Source organism: Jatropha curcas, chromosome 6 (genome assembly GCF_041381405.1).
Source record: "Jatropha curcas cultivar XTBG-Jc1 chromosome 6, XTBG_Jcur_1.0, whole genome shotgun sequence".
NCBI lineage: Eukaryota > Viridiplantae > Streptophyta > Magnoliopsida > Malpighiales > Euphorbiaceae > Jatropha > Jatropha curcas.
In genome coordinates, this window is record NC_143156.1 from 27,969,110 (window position 1) to 27,981,789 (window position 12,680).

A 12,680-nucleotide genomic window follows, 5' to 3' on the forward strand; every position below is an offset into this window, starting at 1 on the left:
TTTAGTCGATTTTCTTACTTTTTATAAAGGCATTTCTATAAATGTTTGAGGAGTATATATCATAATTTTTTCCTTAGACAGTATATATAAATAAAATAAAATTATATTTGCTGATTAAAAAAATATATCATAAATTTTTTTTATTAATTTAGAAGATGGAGCTAACTGTACTATTAACATATTTGCCCTTAATAAAATATTAAACCAAACCAATATCCTAACATTTCATTCTCAACGAATATAATTCAGAATGTAATTATATTATTGTTCCTCACATGGGCAGACTTGTCTTATTATAAATAAGCATAGCATGTGTATAGATAAACCGAGCAAATTCAACTTGTTGAAATTAGTAACTAATTAAGTGTGGTCTACTTCATTTTTTTGTCAACACGAGTAATAAGAGGTTTCCAGAAAACTAAAACACAGTGTCTTAGTTTTACGTGATTTATTAAATTAAAAATAAATTAACAACAACAAGCCCGTCTAGCTCAGTTGGTAGAGCGCAAGGCTCTTAACCTTGTGGTCGTGGGTTCGAGCCCCACGGTGGGCGATCTAAATAAATCCAAGTTGTTTCTACGAGAAAAAAGGCACTATAAGTAAAGTTTTGCTTAAAAAAAAAAAAAAAAGATGAATGTTACCCCTAATATCATAACTAACCTATTTAACTCAAATAATATTTAAAAATAGTTTTTTATATATATAATGTATAGATTCTCCAATATTCATAACTAAAATAACAAAAATTAGTACAACAATAAATTTTTATGTGCACTTTCTTGAATTTTCTTTTTTGGCTCTTAATTTAGACTGAAAAGAGGAGAAGTTTGTTTTGTCTAAAGACAAAAGTCTTAAGAGTGGGATGGTCTTAAAAGGGTGTGGCTAAACAGTATAAATTAGTTGACATAGAGAGAGGTTCAAATATAAAATGGTTCAACAAGTCAAATGCAATAATATCATGTTTTATTTATAGTACACTAGTTTGAAAAAAATTTTAGGAGATTGGAATGATGGATATGTGAAGAATGATCTTAAATTCAAATCTTAATATTCTCTTTTTATATGTAAAAATTACAATTAAATAATTGGTTTATGAAAATTTTTTTTCATATCAATCTTACTATTGTAGTTTTTAAATTTTGTTTTTTATTAATTAATTTGTTCATACGGATATTATTTCAATTAAATACATAATATTGGATTATTTTGAAAGAAAATCCAAAAAAATAATTTTGTTTAATAAATCATGTTAAATATAAACATTCATTTAATCCATATATTTTTTCTTTTTTTATTATTTTTTAATGTTTTATTTTCTTATATCTCTTTTTTTTTTTTTTTTTAAATGTCTAAAAATTCGTTAGTTAGTTAGTTTTCCTACATCTAGGAGTGTAAATAAGTTGACTGGAGCTCGAACTTGTTAAACTCGAAGCTCGGCTCAATAGAATTTAATTTAGCTCGAAACTCAACGAGCCTAAAAATTCTAGGCTCAAACTCAACTCAAGACTTGAGTTCAACTCAAAAAATATTAAGTTTAAGCTCAGCTCGAAGTTTGATGTTCAAATAAGTTCAATTATATATATATATATAAGTTCAATAGAGCTCGATAAGGCTCAGCAAAGTTTCAACCTGAATATTATTAAGAGCTCAAGCTCAATTTAAGCCAAACCTTTTCAAACTTTTCTCAAACCGAGCTTGAACAGTTTGCGAGCTAGCTCGACTCATTTACACACCTATCTATATTAATAAAGGGTATATGAGGGTGGAAAACTTGTTAGCTAACTGATTTATACTAACTTTTTAGCATTGGTAGTACCAAATTTAAGTATCAATTCATCTCTACCCTTTCACACGCTTGATTGATAATAATAATAAAGTTGGTAAAAAAAAAAAAATGCCAAAATTAAAAGAATGAAGAGAATTCCTTTTCCTCATTGATTCACCGGATAAGAATAGATGGTCTCTCCCTTTCAAGGTTGTTTTATTTATGGGAGAAACATTATCTTACATAGAGTCAACAACTACTCCCAACTCCTAAGTCCTAAACAAAGATTACTTATTATTATTTATTGCTAGTTTACTACTACTATTATGTTAGAGATAATACATTGACAATGACATGTACCCTTAAATTTCCGTTTTTCAGAAACTTCTTAATCAAATCAAAGGTGATTTTATAAATTATAGTGAAATAGTTCAATAATTTCTTTTCTGCGTTTTTTTTTTCCCCTTCTTTTGCATTACAAGTTTTTTTTTTTTTTTTTTTTTAATGTGATTAATGGAAACTATAACAAGAAAAAAAAAATTTATAAGCAACTTAAGACACTTGGTCTAGTAGTAAGTGTATACTAGATTTCACATTTGAATACAAATTCAAGTCATGAAGTATCTTCACCACAAGTTTTTTCACTACTTTAATGAGTTAAAAGAGAGAATTGACCATTATTATGTAACTCGCAATATTATTTTGACCCATTGAAACTCTAATGAATGAGAAAAAGTTAGTAAGACAAAAAAAAAAAAAAAAAAAAAAAAAAAAATTCAAACAATAAAACACAAGAAGTTTAGGTGGTTCAATAATTTGTCTATGTCCACAGTCAGAATTTCGTAATTTTATATTAACACTGGGGAAAGGAAATGCACATTGCAATAGATTAAAGCTATAGTACACATTTAGGATTTTTTTCAAACTGCTACGGTGCTTCTGCCTCATAAAAAAAATTCCCTGCATTCTTCTTCGTTAACTCTTTTGCCTGAAAAGCCTCCCTCAGAACCTTTTAAATTTTCAGTAATTTTCTAAATAGAAAACAAATCCCATTTATAGAACCACTTCAAATTATATAATTGCACATTAAACACTTCAATTTATAAAATCATTCTATTCAATGTTTCAACTTGTAAATTAGATCAATTAAATACTTATTGAGTAATTGAAAAATATAAAAATTAAATTGTAGTAACTCAATATTTTGTATATAAGAGCCAAAAACTTTTAAAATTGTTATTGTTAGTGTTGAGAATTTAACACTGTAAATCTTGCTTAATGTTAAATATTAGGAAGTAGTCCAGATAATCTGCAATAAATTAAAATAAATTATGTAGAATATTCAACTGAAACGTCTAAAAGATGCAACATGCTAAAAGCAATTGCAGTCACAACACAAACAAGTAGATGGTTTCGTAAGGAAAAACAATCTGCATATGATACATTCTCAACCATGAAAACCATGAAAATGGGGGTAAAGAGTTCTTTAAAAAAGAGAAATAAACAATCTCAAACATGACAAAAATTCCAGACTCTCCTAAACACAAAGGCCATCTCTGCCAGGTAAATATTTTGTACAGTCGCGATCACAAATCCACTACCTCCTTCCTTTTTTTACACCCTTAAAACTTGTACAGTAAATTTTATCTCCTCTGCAACTGCAAGAGCATCAGTATGTTCGCCGTCTGACCCTCAGCTAGCCTGAATCTAAGGTATATCCTCAAACTAACAATGTACAGTTTTAAGTACAACTGACAATTTTTATTTTCATTAAGCTCCTATCTATCCAAATAAATAGATGGAGCCATTGCTAGATATCAAAAGAAAGAAGAGAAGGAAGAGGCACTCGTACTATCCTCAGTTAGCTGTACAACTTCTCCTATGACATCTAAGCCGTAGCAGGGTGCAGGGTAAGGATGCTAATCCTCCTCTCTGCAAAAGATATAAGCACTTGTTAGGAAGTGAATATGCAACTTATGCCCCATCAAGAGTTAAGAAGCACTAGCATTAGGAAAGGAAAAACATGGCGGAAGAACTGAAAAATCTTCAACTAATAAGGCTATATACATGATTGTTTGTGCTTTAGATAACAAAAAACAGAAAAAGAAAAACACTGAAATTATGCTTCCTAATTTTACTTAGTTGATGAATGATGATAAAATAGTTTCAGGCATGCATAAGGAATAAGTATTTTACAAGTCAAAATTTTCTAGCTCCTCTTTCTTTATGATGCTCAACTGCGTCATAAATATTTTCTAATGTAAGTTCTCTCGACTCACTGAACACTAAATAATACTCATCTGGCCCAGTTAAATCATTAATCAATTGTCAAACAATGACTGGACTAAAAGAACATGGTAATTGGCAACGAAAAGATAATGCACCGGAAGTTCCTAGCTAATTTTCATTCAAATATGTTGAAATCAGATCAAATTATTATAAAGCAGGACAAAATGAGTTGACGAGTTACCTCCTGCTGCAACAAGTTTCTCTACACGCGCAACTATGTGCTTCCCATAAGTATACTTCTTCAGAGCATTTAAGTGAACCTTTATTCGATTAAGGACTAGTTCAAGTTGCTGGTCATCACAAGTTTCCAGCACTTTCTGTACAACATAATTAGCAAACTGATCTTTCATCATAGCCTGCAAGAACAAGAAGCAAAAATCAAAATGAATACTAGTTTAAGACAAAATTAAATTCTGGAAGCCATCAACTCAAGAGAGATTAGCAAATAAGGTGCATTGAACACCTTAAATGAGCCAAACAAAATATTTAGCAAAAATGAAAGCACCACTTGAAATAACTGGATTTTAGGAACGAGAATTTTGTCATTCACAAGAGTGGATTCATCAAATGGACTAGATAGAGGAGAGGTCAACCTCATCATCGTAGGTCCATGACTAAAATGGCAAATGCATAAATATTCCAATAGCACACAGAAATGACTCTTTATTTTGAAGAAAAACACAACATTCCACTCCATTGCTTCTACATGCAGTGTACTCAACCTCCTTCCCTTAGTAGTGTCAGATTAGCGTATTTATTTGATACATGATTGGTATTTGCAAAATTAGACTAATGCCAATACCAATTGAAAGGAACATAGAGACAGCAGAGAAAATGTTACAAAAGGCCCCTCCCATATCAGCAATGCATTTTTAAGATTCTACCATCATGTGAAAACAAATCAAAGATAATCGAGAAAGACTACAAGCAAAAAAGCCTTTTAAGCATTCTAAGTCTATTAGTTATAGGAAGTTAATGGGTACCTGAAGAGGCTCATTTTCATCAGTGGTACCAAGCATCTCATCCACCAGGGCCTGGCGCTCTACAGGAGTACCGAATGTTAAACACTTTTCTATAACATTAGAGGCAAACTTCTGCTGACTCATTTGAACTATTTGCCCTGTTAATTTCTTTATTATTGCTGAACGTTCATGCGGTTTCCCATGCTCCAGCACATGCTGTAACGTTGGAGCAATCAATCAGAACAGCGTAGTTGAAAACAGGTAAACAAATAAGGACATAGGATGTAAGTCTCCAGGGGTAAATGAAGGGGAGAAAGATGGTAGTTATTATTATTTTAATTTGCATACAGGTGGAAAGAAATACCTCAAGTCTAAATCCCGAATCGGAGTATCACATGGATGTCAAAAGAAAATACTGACAAATATTTCAGGCACTTGAACGGTGATACAATATTTCGCGTTAACTTTTACATGTGACATCATGGTCAGTAATTTACCAAATAAATGAATATGTAGGTCAGTGGCGGGAACTGGAAGTACACACCAGCCCCAGAAATAAATGATAGGGAAAATTATAATCATACCCCTATATTTTGCCAAAAAAAAAATACTTTACCTTGTCTTTTTGAAAATAAACTGTTATGCGCTCGCGTTTTCAGTCCATCACAATTATAAGTTATAGTGGTGTAAATTAATTAGATATCTTGTTAAAAAAGTGATAGAATGGTTAGCTCATTTCATTTACATATTGTATATTTCAGTAGCACATTCGCAAAATAAGTAGCATAATCAATTTTCTCACCAACTCATCTATGGGAAAAATGGTTGAGGACTAAAATGAGAAACATTTAAGTTCTATCCTTCACTGCTATGCTGTTGTTTGTTCTTTATGCTCATTTAATAGATCTACCAAGGTGCTTTCCATTTAATAAGGAATATCTGTTTTTTTTTATCAACTGAATCGACTTGGTTCCGTGAGGTTAGAGAGATCAAAATAATGCAGTGTCATGGAAGGACACAAGAAGTTTTCCAACGTCAACCACAAAAGCATAGGTCGATTAATGAACTTTCCTATCAAAGAATGAAATGATAGAATGAATAAATATCTCACCAAGCAAAAAATTCTATAAAGCAGTGATAGTTCAACCTACAAACACTGATGGGGCTCAATCTCTCACATTTCAGTCTCAAATGCTAAACTGCTTAAATACTCCCCTTAAGACATGATTGGTTTTACTTATACTTCCTAGAAATAATATAGATGTATCTCAAAAGCATCATTCATATAAGTACAACAAACCTGTACAACATAGTTTCCATACTGGTCTTGTGCCAACATGATAACAGACTGCAAAATCTCATCCATCATTATACGCTGGGTTTTAGCATCATGGCAATGCTCAAGGACTCTCTGTCATATACAATTTGACCCAAATTAGAATCATAACTGATGGACATATATTTATAAATAGACAAACAACGATACATAGACATGCAAAATACATGTGCATATACACAACACATACTCAAAATCTATATATAGATACATATACACATATGTATAGAAATAGAGTATATAAACCTGTATGACCCGACAACCATAGGGATGAGTGGACAGTGTCACAACTTGATCATAAAAAGTTGAAACAATGAACTGTATAGCATCTTCAGGTACGCATTCAATACACTTCTGGATGACATGATTCCCATTCTGATCACGTACACAACGCATAATATGACCATCAAGCTCTGTCACCATTTTTGTTTGCTGGTCCAGTTCAACCACTTCTATCGCCTGGTTATCAAGATCAAAGAGTGAAATCCAAACATATCATTCTATTATTATCAAAAAGTGAAATCTAAGATTTTAATGTGAAACAAAACATCACTCTATTATTATGAAGATCAAAATTTTAAGGACATTTTCACTGAAAGGAAAGAGCAAACTTAACATATCCTTACTAACGAGCTAAAATACATAATGATGCTTCAGAACCAAAATCCAATCCATGAGGAAGTGTTACTTAGCATCACATAGTTTTCCAGAAATTAAAGAATTTCAAGTAAACAAAAGACCATATGTCAAATACGGTGAACGAAAATATCCAAAACTGAAGGGATGCAATATGAAAAAAGGCATGATTTTAACTTGTCTAGGCAATTTAAGCAAAATCAATTATTAAGAAGCTGTCCAGGGTAGGTGGCAATGGGTTCCTGAATCCTGCAGACTCTTTAAGAATCTTTTACAAGTGATGCCTCAATCACAATTCTTGGGGTTGGGGACCAGCTTTTAGATGACTCCGCTACCTCAGTCAGTTAAAGTACCACTGAAAAGAAGGGCAGTCCAGCTTTCAGTGGATTCTTTCACCTCAGCCGGGTAAAAAAAGAACAAACTGTTTACTCCCCAATGGTACAAGGCAAGATCACTCTGTAGCAACTCTATCTTAAGCTAATAGAAAGAATACAGAAGCAAACATCAGAATTGCAACACGGGGGGTTAAAAAAAAAAAAAAAAAAAAAAAGAAAAGATCATCATAAAGCAAGTATCACAAGGAGGGTCTGAATATACAAACCTTTTGTATCACTCGACAACCATACATTTGAAGGCTAAGAGTCAAAACATGCCCAGTTAGCTGGTCAGCAAGTTCTCTTATTTGGGATGCAGATCCATGCTCAAAAAACTGAAGACAAAAAACAGTTATGCCATGCCTAAGTCATTCATCACGCATACAAAAACATATTATTATTAAAGGCGCAGCAATGACAATCATAGTCATAGGCAAATTAAGTTTTGTAATGAGAAATACCTTTTGAATCACATAATTACCAAAAACATCTGTCATTAAGGAAAGGGCTTGGGGCATAATTTCATTGAAAACCATGTTTTTCTCTTCTGTTGTAGCAGTTTCAAGTTTCTGCTGTATGAATCGACTCCCATACTGATCAGCACTGTTCATCCAAAGGTATTGTACAAGAACAAAATTAAATTTCTCGAGGGCCAAAGTAAAAACACAAAAGTTTGACCAGGAGATATATACCTGAACTCAACAACATGACCCGCTATTTCCAACAGTTCAAAACATTTAGTTTTATTGCTTTTGAACTCATCAAGCAAAGAGGAAGGAAAACTTTCATCCAGATTACCAACAGATTCTGAGTGCCAAGATCCCATGACACCTCCAGACAGATTACTTATCCCAGCAGTAAAACGTATGTTTCGGTCATTGTGCCTGACAGGACTGCCCGATCCAATAGGAGAACTCGCAAGAAGGGGAGCCCCTATTGGGCTCCCAGGATAGGACATGCCAAGACCAAATGTTGGGCTACCGTAGTAATTATGATTTAAGCTACCAGATTTGCCAAGGTAGGAAACACCATACTGTGATTTTTGAGGAGAAACCAATGCTCCTAAGTAAGCTTTTTGAAGTAAATCCATGTATGAATTACCAAGATACTCCCTATCCATAGAAGGGTCATTGAGAGTTGCAAGCTGCGCAGCAGCATATTCATTTGATCTCAGGTACTGAAGATACAAGGGATCCATAAGGGGCACCTGAAGAGCATTACCTGAAGCGTGATTTCCAACTCTGCTGAGATTCTGTAATTCTGGAGCAGCAGCCATTAAATTTGGTCCCAATGCATTCAATGATCTAGAATCCAACCCAGTTCCTCCCAGTGCAGATGCAGCAGCAACATTTTCAAATAACGGTGGTAAACCACCACTCCCAAGCTGGCTTCCCATCATGGATGGAGATGAAGGGTTCATAGGATACCCACTCAAGCCAAAGTTTGCAAATGCAGAATTCACGTTATCAACATTATGGTGGTCAGAAGGGGAGCCTCCTCTGCCATTAAGAGTTGGTGTTGAGGGCCCATTAAGATAGGAATTAATAGATGAAGTAGACTTATTCAAAAATGGCTGTTGCTTGACGTGATTCAGGTTGTGGTCACCTTGCAAATTGAAGAGATTATGGTGATCATCAATGTTATGTTGGCTTCGCGATATTGAGTGACTCTCTTCATCAACTGTTGACAGATTCAATCCAGACAGAGCAGCTACTAGCTCAGCAGAGTCATTCAAGCTTGATGAGACACCTTTGAATGAGTTTGAACCGCTCGATTCTCTTTTGTCTACAGAATTGGATCTGCCACCCCCAATAGGTGGAATTCGAGGACTAGGAGCTCTTGCTACATGTTGAAGGTCAGGTGTAGTGCTTCGTGACAAGGAAGCACCTAAAGCAGAAGCATAGGTATGAGAACCTGTTGCACCAACATTTGGGACCACAGGAACACCCTGTTTATTCGCAACAGAGCGCAAAGCATCAGCAGATGCTAAATCATGAAGGTCAGAAAACTGGGTGTCAGTAGCTTCTATATTATCATCAAAAGCATTGCGACTAGCTGGACGAGAAGGATGCCTTGAGATGCGATTTGCATGGCCCATATCATCCTGCATTGTAAAACCAAATCATTAAGCAAGGAAACAAGCCAGGAGAAAGTGAAAGACGAGGATACTCAAGAAATGTCTAAAGAACGGGTAATCAATAACTTCAAATTCAATAAATGACAAGCTGCAATTGAAAGAAGAATTGTCAAAAATCCGATTTTACGGCGAGCAATTGCAGTGTCAGACCTAAAAGAAACAACAAAAACTTGTAAATATAAGTTTATGTATTTGTTTGTCCAAAGTCACAAACTTAATGTATACATAAAGAAAGAAGAAAATGCAAGATAAAAAAATAAAAAAAAAAAAAAAAAAAAAAACATTGATGGTGTCTCAACAAGATCCAGGTATGCCTAGAACTGTGAGAGAGAAAGCAACTAAGAAGAACACTTAAATAGCAAGAAGAACAAAACAACAGGTACTGGCTTTCAAATTACTATCAAACTCAACTGCACTAAATTTTACAAAAAAGGAAACCGAAAATCAAGCAAACAGACTTCCATCCACTCCCATGTAAGCTTGCTCAACACTAAAATACGCATAAGTGTAGTGTCAGTAAAAACAATAACAATTGGCAATAAATAATGCAAGACTAACCAGCCCAACATGGCACAATTTAATAATCTTTCATAAATAGAAAAGTAGAAAAATTATCCACAGTATCGAATCAAGATCTATGGTATGGGAATTAATTCTCGAAATAGAATAAAAAAAAAAGTAACAGAAAAATAATCAGAACTGACCAATTTAAAGAGCAATATATCAGTAACCTGAACACCGTAAACAAGCTATATGACAGACACAGCGATTGCTTAAACAGGTTACTCCAGAAAACAAGCATAAAATTTACATATTAGGCAACAATTTGAGAGAACGAAAATCATGAAGCCAAAGAATCTAAACATCACCAAAAATTTCGAACAGCTGCTGACAAATGATCATCATTGTTTCATATGCTATAATCAAAGCCAAGACAGCATGTACCTCACATAATGCAGAGAAAAAACCATCATATTAAATTGCACTCTATGCTTCAAAATGCAATGCAAAATAAACAACATTATCATCAAGTTCTCAAAAGGAGCTGCTTAAAAAATCTCACGAGCAAGAACTAGTTTCTCCAAAACCACGGTAAAACAACACAAGACACTGAAAATTCAAGTTTCACCTGAATGATTTCTGCAATGCTCTTTTGCCTGCTTCCTAGGCCCAACCCAGGCAATCCAATCAGCCCATCTCCTCCCCACTCCACTCCTCCACCATTTCCATTCTCCTCCTTCCCTCCTCCAAACCCTGGCGGCGCCGCGAAAAGTGACCTGTTCCCTTCATTGTTGCCACCTCTACTTCCCTTCCTTCTATCCCCAACCACAGAATTAACTCCACCACCGTGTAATCTCTGTGCAAACCTCCAATCCTCCTTCGACAACAAAGGAGGCGGCAATCTTGGATTCAAGTTAACATTAGAGTAATAATAATTAACGTAAGCTGGATCAGACCTTATCTCCTCCTCGCTCAAGAACCCACCTTTGCTGTTCTTTTTTATACCAGCTAAGCCAGTAGCATCAAACAAACCTCCAATCGAGTTTAAAGACCCTTCTACAGTGGGTGGGGCAGACCCACTTCGGTTAATATTAAGTTCTTTCTCTCTGTCACTCGCTGCCTCTTGTTGTAGCCTTTGCTCTCTAATCAGTTTGCCCAAATCCTCGTTTTTAAGCATTGATCGCATTGATATATCAGGCAAAATCTGCGAATAAGTGTCTGTGATCATTAGATGTGAGCGTAAAGATTGAAACTTGGAGCTAATTTTTTGCTGAGAATAGCTAAAATTGAGCTGGGTTTGTGTTTAAGGTTCGCAAAAGTTATTACGGTTGATCAAAACGAAGAACCCATCAAACACAAAAATATTAAGAATCCAAAAAAACAAAAAGTTGTTGATTGTATGTTACGGGTCTAATATTGTGCTAAAAGAGTGTAAATTTGGTAATATATACAGAGATCAGATTGACAGTGAAGAGTGTTGCAGATGATCAACGATACAAGCCGCCATGTTTTTTAGAGAGCGAAACAGAAACAAAGACACGGAGAGGAGAGTCTGGAGTGAGGAAAGAGACGAGTGATAAGCACGAGCGATAGGCAGATCTGAACCGTTGGATTTATGAAGTGACGGCAGGGATCGATTCTATTAGGATTTGTTCTTACATCAGGGTCTTTAGGGTTTTAGTTCCTGTGATTTAATGCCAAATCGATGGCATAAATTTTCTTTTTCTTCTTCTTTTTTTTTTTTTTTTTTTAATAACTGTAAAGCATTTTTTTTATTTACCTTTTTTGCTAAAAGGTTTAGCAAAGATTACAGAGATGTTTAAGATTTGTTTAGATGAATGATAATACATGTTTTTTGAAGAGTATGAATGATAATACATTAATACTATATGAGTTTAATATAATATAGTTTTATAATGTAATTACTTTTTTTTTTAGATGATTAAAAATTATGTTTATACTTTTTTTTTGAAAAATGACATTTATATTGTATGGCATGGCAATTAGAAATTTTTATTATTTATAATAATTAATTAATTACTATTAATATTACTATATACATATATAATTAATTATATGGCACAAAATTAATTTCACATAGACCACTTATTCTACTTACTAAAGTTATGTACTCCCTCGTTTCTCTAACTTTAGAGAAAATTTCCATTTTATGTGTTTATTTTATATAGAAAATTTTACTTTAAATGAAAATTTTGAGAAAGATGACAAAAAAAGAAAGTCTAAAATGCCTTTTAATAAGCTTTGTTACTGTTTTATTTCGATTCAATTAACAAGAATAGTTGCAAATAAAATGTGGGTTGGACAATTAACGGCCTTATATTTTCAAAATATGAATAATTGCTACGTTTATAAGCAATTCAATAGAAATGTGTTCAATTTTACAAATTTCAGTACAAACAAGAGTATTGCACCGACCAATACCCTAATATCACTACACATTTTAATTGTTGCACCCTACTTATAAAAAAAAAAAATTTATATTGATGTTACACCTCATTAATCTGAGCACAAATTTAAAATTTATCGAACAAATTGAATTAAAATCCTTTCGAGGGCTATGTGTATATGCGTTATATAGAAATATGCTCAACTTTACAAATGTGGACATGAATATAACTATTTTTCTTGAAAAATTTTCATAATACGGTGTCAGATTTGT

The 12,680-nt window shown here is 33.5% G+C and overlaps 1 protein-coding gene and 1 non-coding gene across 3 annotated transcripts; one reads left to right on the forward strand and one right to left on the reverse strand.

Annotated features, from left to right (window-relative positions):
* Positions 1–480: 480 nt before the first annotated feature.
* Positions 481–553, forward strand: TRNAK-CUU (transfer RNA lysine (anticodon CUU)). Its single transcript has one exon. It is a non-coding gene; the product is annotated as a tRNA-Lys (tRNA).
* A 2,681-nt stretch (positions 554–3,234) lies between these two features.
* Positions 3,235–11,647, reverse strand: LOC105647346 (pumilio homolog 1). Of its 2 annotated transcripts, XM_089722619.1 has the most exons (9): positions 10,629–11,636; positions 8,055–9,466; positions 7,824–7,965; positions 7,590–7,697; positions 6,599–6,811; positions 6,317–6,427; positions 5,038–5,232; positions 4,236–4,410; positions 3,235–3,697 (listed from the first exon to the last, which is right to left on the reverse strand). In XM_089722619.1, exons 1-9 carry the CDS (start codon positions 11,226–11,228, stop codon positions 3,654–3,656), a joined length of 3,000 nt encoding a protein of 999 aa, XP_089578745.1. In that variant the 5' UTR covers positions 11,229–11,636; the 3' UTR covers positions 3,235–3,653. The 2 variants fall into 2 exon arrangements, with proteins under 2 accessions (XP_089578745.1, XP_037494584.1); XM_037638656.2 differs by lacking the exons at positions 3,235–3,697; positions 4,236–4,410; positions 5,038–5,232; positions 6,317–6,427; positions 6,599–6,811 and adding an exon at positions 6,946–7,465 and having other exon boundaries at positions 10,629–11,647.
* Positions 11,648–12,680: the final 1,033 nt, after the last annotated feature.